Here is a 21,225-nt window from a genome sequence, read left to right on the forward strand (position 1 = left end):
TAAAAAATAAAATAAAACTAGCCCATATCTTTATCAAAATTATTTATGGCAAATAATATACAGCTTTTTATACTTTTATTTTTAATATAACTTTACTATATATCTTTACTATTATCAACTATTTATATCGTTCACACATATTTAATTTACATCATTCACACATTTTTAATTTAAATTATAATATTAAGGTGTAAGGGCATGCTTGAGGGTTTAAATCACATAATAAACATATATGTAGATTTAGGAGTATGATTATTATATTAATGACACAAAAGTAAACATATTAGGCTATGTGTAGTTAAAAAAACCCCTTTGTGGGCGTCACGTTATATATGGGTTTTATGGGGCGTTGTATCACTAGAGCCCATAGTCATAAAACTCCTACCTAATCATTACTCAATTAACTAATAACCCCTTCAATTATACATATATATGTATGTATATATATATGTGTGTGAGTAGGAGTAAAAATTTGCAAATTCTTCACGCCGTTATGGACATAGTACTTGGAAGATTTCAACCCCCCATAATGCCCCCGTAATGATTTTCAGGGGCGTTATGAGGCTTTATAGGGAGAGATGGCGCCCCACTACACATAACCTTAGCAAATCAAGACACCTCTGTAGGAAACTGGGTCACAATTTTATTAATAAAACTAATAAAAAATAAAGATACTCTCTTTAAACATTTGGGAAATTGTAGTACATGAATCGTGTATAAATTCAAACAAAATTAAATATGAACTATAACATATTTAATAAAACAATCGATTCAAACAATATCTTCAAAAGATAAAGTCTTCAACTTGATCTTTAATCGCGTCTACTTGTATGGTTCGTTGTGTTTTCAGTCTGTTGTGTAGGCTTCAACGGGGTCTTGAGTCACGTCTTCTTGTACAATAATTTCCTACAAAAAGAACAAACAAATGTTGACGGTTGTGGCTGAGGCACGTTGATGTGCGTAAGTGTGTATATGTTTTAGGTATATATTTTAAGCTCTTTTTACACTTTTTAGCCAAGTTTTAAATTTATAAAACACGATATTTACTAACACTAAACACACATACGGGCAAGTGCACCCATCATGGACGTATAGTGTTGGTAAGATACTGAGGTCGTCCAAGGACACAAGAGCTTTTAGTACCGGTCTATCCTCAACGTCTAATCAATCAAAACGTTAGAAAAAAAGGTTTTTAAATTAAGAAAATAAAACTAACTAAAATGCTGAAAAATAAAATAAAAATAAAACAGATAGACAAGATGAATCACTTGGATCCGACTCGTGTGTAGTGTAACCTTTGATTATTTTTTGCATTTTTGCACTTGTTTAAGATATTATCTTAGTTATTGTAGTAGGCCCCTCTTTTGAAGGCGACGTTACCCTCAACCCAGTAGTTTGAGTCAGCAAGGATACAATCCTAAAGGGTCGGATTATTGAAAGATAATTAATTAAGTTATTAATGCATAATGTGGTAGGCCCCTCTTTTGAAGGCGACGTTACCCTCGGCTAAGTAGTCTGAGTCAGCAGGGATACAATCCTAAGTAGCCGGGTTAAAGTTTTAATAGTAGTTTAACTTATGAGGGGGTCAAAGAGTTTGGACCCCTACCATCCAATACCTTTGGGTATTGAAGGAGGTCATACTAAATTTGACCCAGATCCTTTGCAGGATCTATACACTGAACAATGGCAAGACTCTTACCAAACCGTTCCCTTAACCCCCGACCAGGTAGCCAACATACCTCTATATAGACCGTGGAGATATGAATGGTGAAAATCTTTTTCCAACATTAGTACTAAAAAATGGTTAGTTTTATGCCACAATTGATGTAATTTATATGTTGCATTTTGTGCACATCAAATACCCCCACACTTGAATCTTTGCTTGTCCTCAAGCAAAACTCTTTATTATGTGGCTTATACACCCAAATGGAATGGGTAGAAGAGAAGGTTTTTGGGCTTGTCATAGAGTGTCGGGATTTTCAAGATTCTTTATTTAGGTTTTATTTTTATTTATTTACAATCCTATTCGTCATGATTTATTAAAAACGTTTCATAAAATAAATTACTTATTAGGGCATAACATACCTTTTTAAAATTTCATTTATATACAAGTTCACATACCTCACGGGGAATCACTCAACACTCGGCCGAAGGTGTATTTTTAGTGAATCACTCGAGAGCGGCATGGAACTTACTCCTACCATAAGCTTGCCAAGCAATCATTCATCCTCCTTTTTAACTATATACCTTTGTAAATATGAAGAGGACTTTTTGGGTGAAGGGTTAGGCTTGGGCTAAAGGTGGGTGGTTGGGTTAGTGGTTAGTAAAAGGGCGAAAAGCGTAACAAACGTCGGTTTTTGAAGGACTTTTTATTTTTCACATTTTTATTTCATTTTGATGAACCATTTGTTTCAAACAAATTTATTTTTGATGGACTTGTTTGTTTATTTGGTTTCATCAAAATACATATTTTTTTTTAAAGTCATAAGAAAACCGAACGTTGTTACTAAAAGAAAGGGTTAAAATAAAAAGGTTTAGGTTGGTAAAAAGGGTGATTGTTTTGGGTTAAGAAATGAAAAGGTTTAGGCTCAAAGGGGTTAACTAGGGGGATTTTGGGTAGGTGGTAAAAAAAATGAAAAATAATGGTGTAGAAAGAAAACGGGTTAGTCCTAATGCCTCCATCATTTACTTACTTGGGTTTAAGTTGGTAAAGACCGGGAATGTATTGTCGTGGCAAGTTCTAGAGTCGTACGAACCAAGCGGCTATTCATACAAGAAACGAAAAATGAGCATTTAGTGTAAAGATATGTATTTGTATGCTCGATAAAGGCTCAAAACTCACTTTTGTGGGAAAGGGTTTTTATGTGATCAAGTATATATAATCAAATTTTAACTAAGCTTGTCATGCCGTTTCATAATTTTCTTATGTTGGTTCTTTTTATCACGACGCTATCGGTTGTAAACTTGTAAAAATATAACCTTGTTAGAACTTGAATTCCCAACTTAAACTTAGACAAGTAAAAAGAAAAATGAATTTTTTTTGAAAACATTTGGGGTGATTAGCGGTTCCAATAGAGTTTTGTGTAAGGCTTGATATTAGGACTTGCAAGATTCAAGGTTTTAGCATCCCCCCACACTTAAATTACACACATTGTCCCCAATGTGTCCCAAAAATAAGTTTTTAGGTTGATTGAATGTGTAAAAGGGTGTTAAAAGCAAAATTTTATGTTACTGGCATCCTGGACACGGCCCCGTGGTGACCGGGCACGGCCCCGTGTTCAGGTGCCAGTGACAGAAATTAATAAAAAGAAACAGAAGCCTGGACACGGGGGCGTGTTCAATGAACATGGCGCGTGTCCAGTTACCTGAACTGGGTGATTTTCTGCAGATTGTTCAGCACGGGGCCGTGTTGGGCGGACACAGCCCGTGCTGAACTTACTGTAATGAAGAATTTGTTGTCGGATGGCCCTGTTTTCGTGTATGGGGTGATGTTTCTCATTTACCTTGTTATCCTTCACCATCCCGAGTGTGTTTTATTCCTGTAAATTAAAATTAAACTAAAAGATTAAACTAATCTAAGGATAGTTCCGCGGAATGCCTCTGTGGTGCGCCACGTTTATAAGGGTCCTTGGCTAGACCCAAAGTGAGGTTATATGTTTTTCGAGCGGTATGTTTTGCATCCCATGTTGCATCGTTGGAGAGCATCATCCAAACTCGAATCAATAACCTTCATGTAATTGACCAGGTCATCGTCCTCTATTCTCTTTCCAACCCCAAACTTCACTTCCTTATCCCCATATTTCAAAGTGAGTGTTCCGTCATTCATGTCTACCACTGCTTGTGCGGTGGCTAGAAATGGCCTCCCTAATATGAGGGGGACTTCGATGTCTTCTTCCATATCTAGTTTGACAAAGTCGGCCGGGTAGACGAAATTGTCGACTTTGACCAATAGATTTTCAGCGACACCTTGCGGGTATTTGACGGACCTGTCGGCAAGTTGTATACTCATCTTGGTAGGGCTCGTTTTTCCTAGACCGAGTCGTTTGAACATTGATGCAGGCATGAGGTTAATGCTAGCCCCAAGGTCGGCTAGTGCATTACGAATGGGGGATTCCCTGATCGAGCAAGGATTTGTGAAGCTTCTGGGATCACTCTTCTTTTGGGAGAGTTTGTTGAGTACGAGGGCGGAGCATTCTTCGCCTAGGTTAACTAATTGCAATGATTCAATTTTCCTTTTATGAGTGAGGAAGTCCCTCATGAATTTTGAGTATTTAGGCATTTGAGTTAGGACTTCGATAAAAGGAATGTTAACATGCAATTGTTTTAGTAGACTTTCAAATTTTGCGAATTGCTCATCGGTCTTTTGACGAATTAACCTTCCGGGGTACGGAACCGGATGAGCCTTGGTAGGCTCTTGAAGTAGAGGAGAAGCCTTCTCTTGTTGGGGCGGTGTTGTGCTTTCCTCAGTTGGCGGTGGCGGAGCTTCTGCGGGACCCACGGTACGGTTTCTTAATGTTATGAGATGAACTTGTGCTTTTGGGTTTGTTTCGGTATTACTTGGTAACGCGCCTTATGGTCTCTTGGAGAAATTTTGAGCTAGTTGATTTATTTGTTTTTCAATGTTTTGTATACTAGCTTGTTGATTTCTAAAATTTGATTCCAATTGTTGAAATCGATCCGAGTTTTTCTTTTCAGTGTCGGAGATGAGGCGAGATATAGTATCTTCAAGCCTTTCTCGTCCACTTTGTTGTTGAGGGAAATTTTGTGACTCATTTCTTGGTTGTTGAAAGTTTGTTCGTTGGTTTAGGCTTTGTTGGTTACTACTATTGCCGGGTTCTCGCCAACGAAGGTTAGGGTGGTTACGCCATCCTTGGTTGTAGGTACCCGTTGGAGGACCCGGCGGCCTAGGTCTATTATCAATGTAGTTTACCGATTCTGGTTGATCATCTCTTTCTTTCATACAACTCCAATTTTCATGTGGCCCACCACACCCTTCACAAGCCATAACCGAGGCCGTTTTTGTCATTTCTAACTTTTTAATTTTTGAAGAAAGGGCCTCGATTTGGGCTTATAAATAAGTGTTTTCATCAACCTTATGGGCGCCCGGGGCAATAGATTTATTGCCTCGGGGAGTGTGCCACTAAAAATTGTTTTGAGCAATTTCCTCGATTTGATTGTATATTTCATGTGGGCGGCGATTACCTAAAAGTCCCCCGGAGCTAGAGTCCAGTGTTTGTCTCGTGTGTGGCAACAACCCATTATAGAAAGTGGATACTTGTTGCCATATCGCAAGACCGTGATGGGGACACTTTCGCAATAGCTCCTTGAACCTTTCCCAAGTTTCATATAAGGATTCCCCATCCTCTTGTGAATATGTATTAATTTCAGTCATTAATTTAGCCGTTTTAGCAGGAGGGAAATACTTATATAGAAACATTTGCGCTAGTTCATCCCAAGTGTTTACCGAACCAATTGGGACAGCGTTGAGCCAAGCTTTCGCTCGATCTTTTAGTGAAAATGGAAACATTCAAAGGCGGATGGCGTCATTTGATGCTCCATTGATCCGAAAGGTATCACATATTTCTAAGAATTTAGTAATATATAGATGGGGATCCTCGTCCGCAAGCCCATAGAAGGTTGCGGAGTTTTGAAGCATTTGAATCAAATGTGGTCGAAGTTCGAAGTTGTTAGCTTCAACATTCGGTGCATTGATAGCGGCGCCGAGATTACCCATGGTGGGCCGTAGGTAATCCATAAGGGTACGTTGATCCGCCATTGGAAGTGGCTCCCCCGAAACTTTCTCTTGGTTTTTAGCTTTAAGTCTTTTTCTGAGAAAGCGTTCGGGTTCTTCTAGAGGTTCTTTTATGTCTCTACTAGAACTGGAGCTCATATACTACGTAGAAGGTTCAGCTATGGCGTCCGGTTCCAAGTCCTGCAATAAAAACAGAAAAGAATGTTGGTCAGAAAGTTCACCACGGCCCCGTGCTCAGTGAACACGGCCCGTGATCGGAGATACAGTGATTTTTTTCCGGATCCCTGTTACTGGAAAGTTGGACACGGACAAATGATAAGGAAGAATCACCTTCAACATAAGAAACTAGTAATTAAAGTCATTAATACAAAACCAATTAAAAAAAGTGCAAAAGATTAAAAATAAAAAGTATTACACTAAACACTTGTCTTCACCAAGTGATGTAAGAGACTTAGGTAAACATGGTCTTTGATTGTCAAGAACTCTTACGATCAATCTTGGATCCCGAGACGACTCATACACTCTATGATGGACAATGGATGATGGTGGTGGATGATGGTGTTGTGATGGTGGTGGGTGGTAGGTGAAGTGTGAGAGAGGTGGTGTGCTAAGGGATGAGTTGCAAGAGCTCCAAACACTCCTATTTATAGGCTGAACAGAAGCTCGGGCACGACCCCGTGTCCATCTGACTCCCTCTCTTCATTAATTGCAATTCGCAATTTCAATAAATGTGCCTGCAGGAAGTTGACCACGCCCCCGTGTCCGCTGGGCACGGCCCCGTGGTGGGCAACAGAAGCTTATATGAGTTTGTCTTTTCTTCTGTCACTTGGGCACGGCCCCGTGCTCACTGAGCACGGGGCGTGTTCAGTCTTCTGTCTTCTTTGTTTTGCTTGGGAAGATGCTGTCGGGAGGTCGGGCATGCCACTTTTGTTCCTTTTCTTGTATTTATGTTAGATTTAGCTGTCTTTTTGCTTCTTTTGTTCATTTGAGCTCATTTAATCCTGAAAATACAAAAGGAAGACAAAAGCATACTTTTTCCAACATTAGTACTAAAAAAGGGTTAGTTTTATGCCACAATTGGTGTAATTTATATGTTGCATTTTGTGCACATCACACGTGTTCAACACGATTCCCTTAAAACAGATTTCGTGCCTCTACTAAAGACGACGCGTTTGTCTCCCAGTGTACAACAGCCAAAGCAGTTTGTACTGCCGGAGAAGGCCATGCGCCCGAGGTTACACCGGATAAAAACATAGTGTTAGACCTTTTGGAAATTAAGAATAAAAACTTATCTCTATTTGTAGTTGAATCATGTAGAGAAACTTATCTCTATTTGTTCCCAACATATGGGTCATCGTCATCAAGTACTTCTTCTTCAAAGACTCTTCATGCATAACTTTATGCCACCTACTTGTATTCTTACTCTTGTAGTTTTATATATATAAACCCATCAAGTTAGGCACATAGCCTACTTTTAATACAAAAGACATGGGGTAGAGAAAAGTCTCAGTTAATTAGAGTTTATTAGAGACATACGGGGTGTTTGTTTTTTGTGAAAATTACTTCTGGACCTCTTATGTCTTCCCCACGCAAACCACGCGCAGACGTTTGAGTCTGCAGTGTGTTTGTTTTTCGGAAGTGATTTCATTAAAAAATGTCTTCTAAACCTCTTCCTCGCGCAGATCAGGACTCCCCTCTTCTAGACCTCTTCTTTCAAAACAATGTTTACCCTAGCACTTGCTCCTCTCAGCCGACCACCACATCTCCCCGCTCCCACCTCCGGTTGCCCGACATCACCTCTCCCACCTCCACTTCTCTCGTTTTCCGGTTTCTAAACCGACGTTGTTCAGTTATCGTAACCTAAAAACTGGTGGCTGTTGGAGCTATTCCGTTCAAAGTTTCGTCGATTCCGTTATTGAAGAGTTTGAAGCGTTACGCCGCCGGAGAATTCACGCCAGTAACAAGTTCGTCTTCTCTCTTTCATTATTATTGTTATGGAATTCGAGTTTTGTTCAATCGATTTTGTTTTGTGTCGGTTTGTATTGAGTAGCTAAATGTGTTGGAAATTGCTGAACATATGCTTTAGTTAGTGCTCGTATAGTCCTTATTTTGCCTAATTAATGAGTCTATGTTGAAAAACCTAGTGGTTAAGTAGTTTCGTAATTGCTTTGATGCATAGCTGTTATGCAGTGGTGATAATCGAGTTTGTTTTGTGGTGGATAATATCGAGTGGCTACATGTGTAGGAAATTGTTGAACATGTGCCTTAGTTAGTGCTTGTGTAGTTTTTTTTTTTTTTTGCCTTATTATTGAGGCTGTGATAAAAAGCTAGTGGTTTAGTGTACTGATAAGGAGGAAATAATAGTTTAGGGTTACCTCTTCTGCTACAGCCTACAGATGTAAAAAAACAAACAGTCTTTTTCTTGTAGATAGCAGAGGTTTGGTCCACCTCTTCTGCTACAGATGTCTGCAGATGTGGTCCGCAGACTGCAGACGTTTTGTCTCTGAAAAAAACAAACAGCACCATAAAGTGTAATAAAAACTAATAAATTGACATAAAAACTCTACTTAAGAGTTTATGTTCCATATGAAAAGTCTAGTACTTAATTAGAGATTTATTAGAGACATAAACTCTAATAAAAACTAATAAATTGACATAAAAACTCTACTTAAGAGTTTATATTTTATATGAATAGTCTAGTAAATAATTATAATTTCAATAAATTATAATCTCACTAAATTAATATCCATTCATAATATCTAAATTTCCAACAACCTCCTTGATCATACGGGGTGAGTCTAGTAGATGGACGTATGTAACTAAAATAACATAACAACCTTGAGAAGTCATTTCCTAAGAAAAAAAAACTTTGCAACAACACACCACTAGAGGCTTAGCCCCTTGGACAAGCGGACCACATTCCACCTACCCTAGAACTCTTGAGGTTCGTTAGGCGAGTAGTCATATTAGGGTCAAACAATCATGTATTCAATATCTTCTAAATTGTATCGATATTTTCTAACTTTTCTTAATGTTTATTTTAATATCCCACTAGGATTTTCACACCGCGTGTTGCGGTGGGGAATCTGTGTACGGACCAAATAGTAAAGATCAATACAAAGCTGCAAAATGTAAATGTATAAAACATCCAAAAACAAAATAAAATGTAACGAATAGAAGAAAGGATAGTAACGTGGTACCTATGACATGGTGTTGCAACCCGACACGCCGAAGATTACCAACCTGTAACAGCCACTACTGCGGCCACTCGCAGTTGTGGCAGGCAGTGTTCGCTGACCAGGAAGTTGGTTTTTTACTTTATTTATTATAGCAGCGAAAGGGGGGAGTCCGATTTTTTATAAAATTTAAATGGAAACGTATTTAGATTTGGTAAAAAGAAATTAATAAATTTATTGGTGGGTAACAGGACGGTCCGTTTTAAAGAATATATGTATATATATCGCGTACTTAGTTTTGTAAAAAAAAATGCTAAAGAACGAAAGTTACATAAGGAAATAAAAACTATTGGGTTAAAAATGTATTATTTATAGTGTAAAGTTTAATTTGTAACTTAAAAAAAAAACCATTGTTGCCGCTACAATGTTTTCATGACTATTATAAATTAAGTAGTAAAATACCCCACGCGTTGCGGCGGTACGTCACATTGTATATTAAACTCGAGTAAAACCATAGAAATGTAGATAAAAAACACTCATGTCAAAATGTAGATAAAAACACTTGCGACGGTATATTTGCAAATCACGAAAAGTTACGTCTTAAATTAAACTCAAGTATCAAGTAAAATCGTGGCATATCCAGATTTATTTCAATTAGTAGATAAATTTAATAAAAAAAATCAGATAAAACTATAATTATATTAAAAGTGTGTGTAATATGTATATTGTTTAACATATTTAATACATAGAAAAAAGTATTTAAGTATAAAATTATGAATTATTTATATTACCTATTTGGTTTATAAAAATAAATAAAATATGCATATGTGATGTGCTTAAAGTGTAAAAAGAAAAACTTTGATGATTCAAAAAAAAACCCCACATGTTATTTAGTGTATGTTAGAATATAGCATATCAAATCTTAGTCAAGTAAAGTAACTTGATAACAATAAAATAATGAACCAATTCTCATATATTACTCCTTTAGGAATGTGATCAAATACAAACACTTAAGTTTGTAAGAACCATAAGAACCAATACATAATTGACAAGTGTCCATCAATAAAAAATTAGTTTAGGGGTAATTTAGACTTTTTGACCATATTTATTTATAACTAATTAAAAATAATTACAAAAAATATAATCAGCACAACACTATATAATTAGCACAACATCATTAATCGTTCTTCATTATCAGCACATCGTCCTCGAATCGTTCTCCATTATCAACATAAACGACATTAGCACAACATCTTCAATCGTTCTCCATTATCAGCACACCAGATGTGCTGATTATATCTACTTTTGGTGTTTGTTTGTATTATTTTGTAATTAACACATAATCAGCACCTTATTAGCACAAATATAAAACACCTTTTGTTAACTTTTTTTAAAAAACACTTTTATAAATACAAAAAGGTATAGCAATATGGTACTCATATTAAAGATAAAAAAATACTTGATTTTATGGTATATATTTTTAAAAAAAATAATGAAGTATATAAAAGTTATTTTAGTTTAAAAAACCTTGGTGGAATTTGTATTTAATAGAAAATGGTCAAATGACTAGCAATTTTACAAAATTACCCCTAATTTGTTAGTAGTAATTTTTAATTATAAGAGTTTTATTTATAATCAATATCAACCCTTGATTTAAATTAACAATGGTTCAGATCTGTTCTTACGGTTCTTATAATTAGCACTGTTTGTACAGGATCTCAACCCTACTCCTTTAAACATTTCATCAAACACCTCTTATGCAAAATTTATACCACCACTAACAGGACAAAACAAACAAAACAATTGATAAACTACATAACATAAACCGAACAAAAGCACTCAATAACCAATATCTATAAGACTATAACCTATATACCACACAAGTACCAATACAATGACCATACGACGTCGTTTGCAGATCAACTAACTACCTTAATAATAATAATTCAAGAAATCTTTGTAACGGTATTTTGAAAATTCAAATTTCTGGTAGCGGGACAACTGCTTCAAAGGCTTCAACAAGCATAGAGACTCTCTTTTTACGTGACGGAGTTAACTTCGTCACGATATGTTGAACCGCGTAATCGAGCATCCATTGCTCGGCTTTCTTCCGTTCGTCCATCATTTGTCGCCTTAAATCGACCTTTTCTTGTTCACTATCGGTTTTCAACTTTTCGCGTTGTGGGGTTTCTGATTTAAGCGTTCTAAACCCTTCTAATGCCCGAATCGATCGTTTAAGTAGAATCAACTTCTTCAGTTTCGCCCAGTTTTTCGACTTTTGATGATGTAATATCGTCGTTTTCGTTGGGTTCTTGTTCTCATCGAGTTTTCTTGGTTCAGCGTCTTCGTGTTTCTTTTCCACGACTTCTTCTTGTTCGGATGCTGTGTCGCTAGCAACGGATTGGGAGTCTTGTGAAGAGGTGTCGGTGGTGTCGGGAAGGAGGATTTCATCGACGGATTCTCTAACAAGCTTAACCGCGTCGCTTTGGGTGAATTGAAGCTTGTAGTTTCTTTCGGTTTGGTTTTCGACTTCTTGTGGATTGTTCTCGTCGCCGTTTGTTGATTCTTCGTCGTCGAGAAGCAGGTCGGATCCGATCTTTGTAGCGATGTCCACTGCGACGTGTTGGTAGATCATATGCCACATTTTTAGGTGTTTTTCTTTCTCCAAATCCGGTTTTGGTTCTTCAATCTTGTCGGCGGATGGATTTGTTTCACTGGTCTCTTGAAGTATGTCTGTAGACAAACAGAACGTTTAGTGAACCGTTGGGCAGAAAGTTCGTTAATGTTCGTTTAGTTAATAAACGAACTAATATGAACACATGTCTTATCCAGTAGTGGAAGTTTGTTTATGTTTGATAGCTTACGTTTGTTTAAGTTCGTTTATTTCGTCATTTAAATATTCATTTTAATATTTTAGGCCCATTACTATTTAGTCTAGTGTTATGATAAAGGTGCACAAATTGAAACCGCGAACCTATGCAAACCGGACCGGATCGAATCGGTTTGAAACCGGATTGAGAGTTAAATCCTGGTTTATCGGATCGGATTGGGACCGGTTTCAACCAACACACTTATTTTCTTAACGAACAAACATGAACACGAAAACCCCGTCTGTTTAAGTGCCCGTGTTCGATCGTTTGTTCGGTTAAAGTTAAACAAACATGCCTTGTTCATGTTCGTTCGGTTCATTCACACGCCAATCTTGTAGTTTACCTTTTGATTCGGACCCAACTCGTTGAATCTCATCATTACATCCAGACTCTGGCGGATCATCCTGCCCCGGAGCTACGGTTTCAAACGCCTTAACAAGCAAAGCGACTTTCCGTTTCTGAGTCGGAGCGAGTTCACTCACAACCTTTTGAAGCGCATAATCCAGCATCCAGTCATCCGAGTTTTTCTTGCCACTACCCGTCTGCCGCCGGAGCGAAACCGTTTCGGTTTCTGTCTCCGGCGGCACCGGAAGGAGTCTCGGTTTTCTCGGCTTGAATTTCTTCACCTTTTCGAGTTCTTTAACAAACTTTGTTAACAGAATAACTTTCTTTAGGTGACTCCACCGGCTCGGTGCTTCTTTCTTCAGTTTCATGGCGGGTTTTTGTTCGGGCACTGGTGCTGGAGATTCATCTGTTTGTTCATTCGGTGTTTCAATCTTTTCGGGTACGTCTTGTTCTGATATAACTTCACTTGTAGTCGATTGATCGTCTTGCACTTCTGGAAGAAGTATCTTCTCGATTGCATCTCGAACAAGTTTGATCGCGAACATCTTTCTGAGCTCGGTTTCTTGACTCGCAGCATCATCAAAATCTGTAAAAATATTGGAGTTAGATCAAGAGTCTTTTTACGAACCCAGTTCTGAAGGGTGCTGCTAGATGTACCCCCCCCCCCCCCCCCCAACCCCCCCAATCGTCATATGACCGTATAAAAACGGTGAAAGAAGGTCATACAGCCAGTATAAACGGTGAAGAAAAGTCATATGGGCCGTGTGGCATGTGTCACACTAGTGCTGTCACATCAGTCACTTATGTGTCAGACTAACACATCATATGGCCCGTGTGAATTGTAAGAATACCAATTCATACGGCACGTATAAACATTAGGACCTGTATGATTAGCCACTACAACACTCATACGGGGCGTATAACCCCTCATACGGCCCATATGACGTCAGTGGTGTGCGTATAGTCTGACCCGGTACTGAAACTAAAATTACACAAACGAAAGAACAGATTATGAACCTTTAGTCTCGGATTTCGGTTCTTCATCTACTTTCTGAACATTTGAGTCCGCCGATTCTGCTGCAAGACCAGATACCATATGCTGATGGATCATACCCCACATGCTTATTGTGTTCTTTTTCTTTACAGATCGCTTCTTCTCAAGAACGGGCTTCGACCCGTTTGAATTATCATCTTTCTCGTTGTTTAAATCGCTAAAATCGCGATTATTTGAAACGGGTATCTCGTTCTTTCTCTCTTGGAGGCTGTTGACTCCGAATAACATATCAGCAAACTCAGCTTCATCATGATCATAGCTCGAAAGCGGTTCTGATCTCGTTTTAGCATAGAATTCTATAGACGAATCGACTTCGTCCTTGCATTCAGAAACCTTTTTACTTACTTTCGGTTCTCTTTTCTTACCGAAACTTTTATCCGCTGGTCGAGTTTCGGTGTTCGTGATCTTCGGGTCTTTTGCCGTGCGCCTTTTAAGATACGTGAAGCGCTTTGTCGGGGGCTCGTGGTGATGATGATGGCCGTGAAGAGAACAATGCTGGTACCGACACACTTTTGCGACGGGAAGTACTTCTTCGGGTTCTGATGGCCGTGATTGATGTTTAAGTTGTTCGGGGAACTTTGAGTCTTTGAGAGTCGATGAAAATGTAGCGCGTTCGACGTGGGATTCTTCGGACGCTTGTGAAAAGGTGTCGGTTGAAGACATTTTCGATTTGTAACTTGTCTTGTTCTTGTTTCTGTTATTGCTGTTGGTTCTGAAGATCTTGACTGATCTTAGACTACCTGTTCTTGTGAACTTTGGCATAGGTTTCTGTATAGGAAGAATCAAATGTCACAAACATGTTAACTGAAATTCTAGATTTATAAAATTTAATATAGTTTTAAAATTTGCAACATTAATGCATCATACATAGCATGATAGAATGGTAAATATATACATTAAGCTTTTACATACATTTTTTAGTTTTTAATTTTCATTTTCATATTTCAGTTTATTACGCCCCGCTTGCGGCATGCGCATATAATGTATATATTTGTGGGCCATCGGGGGGCAAAAGTGGAAGTGCACTAATTTTAACGTTATTTTACTAATTTCGTGAAAAGGGTACATGCACTAATCGGTCTTTGTCCCGATTGCTGAGTGTTATGTGCCTTATGTCCAAGGCTTGATGCAAAACTACTATCGAGCCGGGGGTCTCACTGGAAGCAGCCTCTCTATTCCTACGGGGCAGAGGTAAGGCTGTCTACATCTTACCCTCCTGAGACCCTACCTTTGCTTTGCTATTGGTGGGATTTACTGAGTATGATGATGATGATAATTCAGTTTATTAGAATAAACCTGAATTCGAACCAAATTTTAATTCACTTTAGAGGAATTAAATTTAAATACCTCAAATAAAATGAAAATTGACTCAATCAACCCTTTAAACTGTCAACATTATACAATAATTTTGCATTAAATATTTTCAACCAAAAACTTGAAATTTAGAGAGTTGGGATGGGAAGGCGGCAGTTGTCCTGTGCTTTTAAGTTTTAAATAATGCTAGTCATTCTCACAACTTGTCACATTGAATATTTGTCATATGCCAGAAAATATCTTTTAAAAAAGACAAAATAAATTAATTATCCAGACAATATTGTCACCCCTTATAATAACAAACATTGACAAATAGGTATGCATCTAATTTAGAAAAAAAATCACAAGATTAGCCATTGTCTAGAACTCTAGATATATTATACTTGTATAGTTAAGTATGCAAAAAATATATACATCTATAGTTATGAGTATGGTCATGTATCTATTTTACTTGTGTATTGATTTTTAGTCCCATAATAATACTCAAGTAGTCTACCAATCTTGACAACTTAAATGAACCATTTAACCTAAGACATGGTATATTGTATAAAGCGCCTCAGGGGTTGTTTGTTTACCTCTTAATGAGGCTCTTAATGGTTCAGATCTCTTACTGGTTCAGCACTTAATGGTTCAGACTGTTTGTTTCACGAGCAGATGTCTGAATGATTCAGACATTTGCCTCTAAATGGTTAAGATTTATACAGAGTCTGAATGGTTAAGACCTCTAATCTGAATTGGTCAGACATTTGCCTCTGAATGGTTAAGCATTATACAGGCTCTTAATGGTTCAGACCTCTTACTGGCTCATCACTTAATGGTTCAGACCTCTTACTGGTTCAGCACTTAACCATGCAGATGTTGCCAGACATCTGCTCGTGAAACAAACAGTCTGAACCATTAAGTGCTAAACCAGTAAGAGGTCTGAACCATTAAGAGCCTCATTAAGAGGTAAACAAACAGCCCCTAAGCATAGCACCTATACAAATATTTTCCAATGAAAAAAAAAAAATTAACCTCCATGGTTGTCTTGGACATTACAAATTCTCAAAGTTGGAACTAAAATGTTGCACATACACAAATGGAAACAGGAACCAAGAGTCGCGTATCAAGGTCTCTATAGGGTAGACGAAAAGATTTTTAATGGTTAAGAGAGTATAAAAAATAGATACTCGAATATGATTCGCATACCATTCATTTTGGATTACCAACTTGTACTATCATAGACGTAAAAGGTAATTCTATATAAAAGCAAATACACGACCAAAGATTCACGTATCATATTGCTACATGCGTGAAAATTTTCTAACATGATCAATGTTACAAACCCGAGAAAAATTATGTTTTCGTGATTTTCTGCTTAATCTATCATCATTTCTAGTTTGGTCAATGAAAAATAATTGAGAAATAGGTATTCAAAACTTTCTATATTGCAATTGTTCTATGTTTGACTTAACAAGTCAAAACATGTTATGTGTTTGACTTTATGAATAAGAGGAGTACCTGAACATAATTAGTTGATTCATCTGATACTTCAATAGAAGAAGGATGCAGGGGTGTGGTTGAAGTTGACCCGTCATCCGACAACTTTATCGAAGATTGACTGAGCTTTGACTGGGCTCGCCTTCTAGATGACATGAAGCTGCCAAAAGAGGCGAATTTTCTTGAATTCAACTTTTTTAGTGGTTTCTTTTGCAGGGTTTCTTCTTTGACATTGCTGCTATATTGATCGAGTGATGATGTGGCACTCGATATGGAGCCTTGCATTGATGATGAAACAGAAGTAGATTCCATATCACTGTCTCCCTATGATATACAAGATAATGTTCAGTCAACTATTGAACAATAGTATGGATATTGAATGGTGGTAACATTACAAATGCATGGAGATATGTATGAATCCTGGAGAGGTGTTTGGGAATCTTACTAAAACTTTTTTTCGTTACTAAGTGAACTATGTAAAGCGAGTGCCACCAATACCCTGCTAACCAGTGGTTTGCTTGTATAAGGAATCAAACAAATCTAAAACAATAAGTTTCACTAATAACAGTTAGCATATTAATTTTCTTTTAAGTGGAGGCCTATTCTTTTTGGACCCTAGGTTACTTATACTATAGACCCCCCCCCCCCCCCCAAAAAAAAAAATAAAATAAAAAAAAAAATCTAAATCTAAATGTGCAGCAATATGTGCATAACTTTTAAACAGAGAGGAGTTATTGGGCCACAACCAGACCATAAACTGAAAAGATGTGGACCACAATCAGGCCCAAACTCCATTGTTTGGCTTCTTCACCTTTTCTCCTGATATCAAGATATTTTTTCAAATATTTTTTTTGGTTTTCCAGAACGGATGGATCACAAAACTTCCATTTTAGGTTTTTTAACACATCATCATCATCATACTCAGTAAATCCCACCAATAGCAAAGCTAAGGTAGGGTCTGAGGAGGGTAGATGTAGACAGCCTTACCTCTACCCCGTAGGAATAGAGAAGTTGCTTCCAGTGAGACCCCTGGCTCGATTGTAGTTTTGTATCAAGCCTTGGACCTAAGACACATAACACTCAAACAAGCGGGATAGAGACTGATTGGTGCATGTACCCCGTGTCTTTCAGCTGTCAACGTCACCACATGATGTTATGTGTCTTAAGTCCAAGGCTTTTAACGTTATTTTCACGAAATTAGTAAAATAACGTTGAATTAGTACCATTTCAAGCATGTTCAACTTATACAAAAACTAAAACCTCACAAATAAATCAGCCCACATCTAGAAACATGATCAAACAAGTCAACAAGAGCAAGGTTGACTCCAATTCATTGCTAAAATCTCTTTTAAATGGAAACTCTTGATGATTGACCAAGTCAACAAGAACAAGTTTGACTCCAATAGTTCAATTCAATGCTAACATCTCTTCCAGAATTCAAAGAATTACACTGAAATTCTTGATAATTATACAAAATGGTGGCAAAACAGTAAGAATTCAAGAGCTTCAACAGACTGAAAAAAAAAATAAATAAATAAAAAAAGACTGAATTTAAACTACTAACCTGAGTCAGCGATGAATCAGGCGAAGGGCAATCCGACTGCAGAGCCTTCTTTCCCCCAATTTCTTGAGTCATAGATGATTCAATCGCCATCTTAAAGCCACTAATAGTCTGAATCAACAATACCCAGATGGAAAGGTTCAATCTTTATGACAAAAGATTCTTGATTTCTGTTGATTCAGTTCATAAATTGAAGAACTGTGAATACCCAGATGAAAAATTGAAGAATTTGTTTGAATCTTGAATACCCAGATGGAAAGTTTCAGTCTCTATGAAAAAAGATTGATAAATTGAAGAAATGTGAAAGGGGGGGTATTGAAGATGTAGGAGAAATTGACGGTGGTTTTGTTGAGACAAAATGATGAATTGATGCTGGCAAGAGATGATTTGGTGCGGTGATAGCTGTTGTGATTGGCTTTTTGTGTTGTGGGTTGACGTATTCATGAGTTTTGCATGTGGGATTTTTATGATTGACTTGGCCTTTCTTTGACTTTTACAAACAAAGTTGATTAAGTTCTCACGAAATGATGTAAGGTGGAATTGTCAAAAGTTAGATTTAGGGTGTGTTTGGTACAGGGGTAATGGAATGGACGAAGGAATGGACGAGGTAATGGAATAGATGAGGGAATGCAATGGATCATTACCATTCCATGTCTTGTTTGGTTACCATGTAAATGGAATGAATTATTATTGTGTATTGTTCGGTAGGCAAGAAAAACGGAGTAATAAAATTAGCGGTGAGTGGTGGTGGTGGTGGTCGGTAGTAGTGATTGTGGGTGGTTATTGGTGGCGGTGGTGGGTGTCGACGGCGGCGATGGGTGGTGGTGGTGGCGGCGAGTGGCGATGCGGTGGTGACGACGAGTGGTGGTGGCGACAAGGTGGCCGTTGGTGGTGGGTGGCAGCAAAGGTGGCGGTTGGTAGCAGCGGTTGGTGATGGTGGTGGTGGTGGCGTCGACGATGGTGGTGGGTGGCCGTGGTGGTGGCGTCGACGATGGTGGTGGGCGGTTGTGGGTGATAACGGTGGCGAGTGGGTGGCGGCGGTGGTTGTCGGGGTGAGGTGGTGGCGGGTGGCTGCGATGGCGTCGGTGGTGGTGGTGGTGGTGGGTTGTGGCGAAGGTCGTGGGTTGTGGTGATGTTGATGAATGGTGTAAGAGGGGATGGAATGGAAAAAAACATGGGGGTGGAAAGAATGATTTTGAGGGAATGGAATGCCTTTTTGAATGGGTGATTCCATTCCATTGACCAACCGAACACTCTTTTCTTCATTCCCTCGTAATCACTCATTCCATTCCACCTCTCATTCCTGCATACCAAACACTATCTTAAGCTTAGGCTATGGGGAGTGGGGCGACGGTTGGGGTGGGTTGTCCTTCAATACCAGCTGCTCCATTCTGGGTTAGCGTTAGGAATGGTGTTGCCCCTTTGGTGTGGATATTGAGATATTCAGCCTGGCGTGGGATGGGGGCAAGGTGAGTTGGCTGGTTCAATATGGCTAACTTTGGTTAGCTACTTTAATTAAAAAAAATCGCATGGCTGGCCACGCTACACCACACCCCTCATTTTTCACCATAAGTTTGTGGATCTCATCCTCACCACGTGTCGAGCAAAGCCACTAACCCAAGCCCCCCACACCCCACAGCCTTAAGAACACCCGTAGTGTGTGTAAAATGGGCGTGATGTTGTCCAAACATGTCACAACACGTCAGCTACACCGCCTCAATGGGTGTGTTTCGTCGAAAATGAAGTTAGGCGTCTCCATTATAACCCGGATAAATTGTGGGTTTGGCCAATATAGCCGTTGGCAATTGTCAGACTTAAAAAAAATCTTTAATATATATATATATATATATATATATAGGGAGAAGATCATGCGAGAACCACCTCTTATTGCGAGAACCAATGTGAACACAACCAAAAATGCCTAAAAATAGCTAAAAATCAAACAATTTTTTTTTTAATATTTTTTATATAAAAATCGCTACTTTTCGAAGCAAAAAAAATTAATTTTTAAAAATTTTTTTTTTGGCCACTGTAGCGATTTGAGCATAAAAAATATTAAAAATTTTTTTTTAGATTTTTTTAGGTTTTTTGGGGGTTTAGTTTTTAGCATTTTAGCTTGTGGGGGTAGGGGGGGGGGTTTAGGTTCTTTTTTGGGGGGGGGGGGTGGGGGGTTTAGGTTTTTTTTTTGGGGGTGGGGGAGGGAGGTTTAGTTTTTTTTTTTTTTTTTTTTTTTTTTTTTTTTTTTTTTGGGGGGGGGGGGGTTAGGTTTTTTTTAGGTTTTTTGGGGGTTTTAGTTTTTAGCATTTAGCTTGTGGGGGGGGGGGGCGGATGGGGGTTAGGTTTTTTTTTTTTTTGGGGGGGGCGTGGGGGTTAGGTTTTTTAGGTTTTTTAAGGTTTTTTTTAGCTATTTTAGGTTGTGTTCACATTGGTTCTCGCGGTTCTCACAATAAGGGTGGTTCTCGCATGAGCCCCTCCTATATATATAGGATAATGTTATATGAAAAACCCTTCAATTTTAGAAAACCTTGCAAACCGAATGCATGTCCACATTTATCCACGTGTCCCAGCCATCTTCATTTCTTGTTTGCTTTTGAGGGCACATTGGTCTTTTTATATTTTCACTTGTCTCCTCTTATCAGATCACCAACTCTCTATTTGTCATTTATAGAGCATCAAAAAGATCAAACTCTCTCTTTCTTATTTCACTTTCTTATCCATGTTTTTTGTATCATTTTTCTTGATGAAGAAATCCAACATTTTACCAATCAAATTTAGACCGAAATGAAGAACAAAAATCAGATCGATCAATCCCTGATGAAGAACGTGGTTTTGTGATAAAGATGTTAATATATGAAATTAGATCCACGTGAAAACCCCTTCCAGATCTTGTTCCATTCCCGTTTAGATCTCGTTTGTCCACATGTTTCATAATGTTGTTACAGATCTGGATATTTGTGAGTTTTTTACACTTTTTTAGTTTATATAAAATATGATTTGTATATGTTGTTTCAGATCTTGATATTTGTGAGTTTTTACACTCTTTTAGTTTTATGCAACATATGTTTTCATATATGTTTGATTCTGGGTATTTCGTATGGATTTTTCTGATTTTGTGGAGTTTATGTTAGTTGATAACTTGAGCATGTAGGTATGAACTTTTGAAAGATGATTATAAATATTAAAAATATTCATAAAACCTGGTTGTTAATAGGTTTTTGTGTAATGGTTGTTTTAGAGATGAAACATGATTTTTTTTGTAAAAATGGTTCTTAAAAGGGGTAAATGTTTATGTAATTTGCAGGTTTTTATTTTTGTGTTAAAAAGTTATGCTTGGTTTGGTTGCTTGTTTGGGCTTTTGATCTGAATAGTAACTGTTTTTTGTTGGTTTGCTTGCTTTGTTTGGGGCTTTTGATATGAATAGTAACTATTTTTGTGATGTTGTTTGGGGCTATGAATGTGTTAATATTTATGTCTGGTTAACGACTTAACGGTTATCTTATCTTTTTGTTATTAGACGGTGATGGATACAAGGGAAATAAGATCCAATTCTCGGGACCGTTGGTTTCGTTAAACGTGGATCAGATGCTCAAGGATCATGACCATGTTTATGTTACAGCACAACACAACTAACACGTGTTATAGTTTGAACTTCTCGGACATGCATGTGTTACATG

At 37.9% G+C, this 21,225-nt stretch overlaps 1 protein-coding gene and 1 non-coding gene across 2 annotated transcripts; one reads left to right on the forward strand and one right to left on the reverse strand.

Annotated features, from left to right (window-relative positions):
* Nucleotides 1-5,291: 5,291 nt before the first annotated feature.
* Nucleotides 5,292-5,398, forward strand: LOC118486045. Its single transcript, XR_004877901.1, has one exon. It is a non-coding gene; the product is annotated as a small nucleolar RNA R71 (small nucleolar RNA).
* A 5,269-nt stretch (nt 5,399-10,667) lies between these two features.
* Nucleotides 10,668-17,961, reverse strand: LOC110925729 (calmodulin binding protein PICBP). The gene is made up of 5 exons (XM_022169589.2): nt 17,555-17,961; nt 16,012-16,314; nt 13,161-13,965; nt 12,142-12,729; nt 10,668-11,661 (listed from the first exon to the last, which is right to left on the reverse strand). Exons 1-5 carry the CDS (start codon nt 17,642-17,644, stop codon nt 10,907-10,909), a joined length of 2,541 nt encoding a protein of 846 aa, XP_022025281.1. The 5' UTR covers nt 17,645-17,961; the 3' UTR covers nt 10,668-10,906.
* Between the last annotated feature and the right edge of the window lie 3,264 nt (nt 17,962-21,225).

Source organism: Helianthus annuus, chromosome 13 (genome assembly GCF_002127325.2).
Source record: "Helianthus annuus cultivar XRQ/B chromosome 13, HanXRQr2.0-SUNRISE, whole genome shotgun sequence".
NCBI classification, from domain to species: Eukaryota; Viridiplantae; Streptophyta; class Magnoliopsida; order Asterales; family Asteraceae; genus Helianthus; species Helianthus annuus.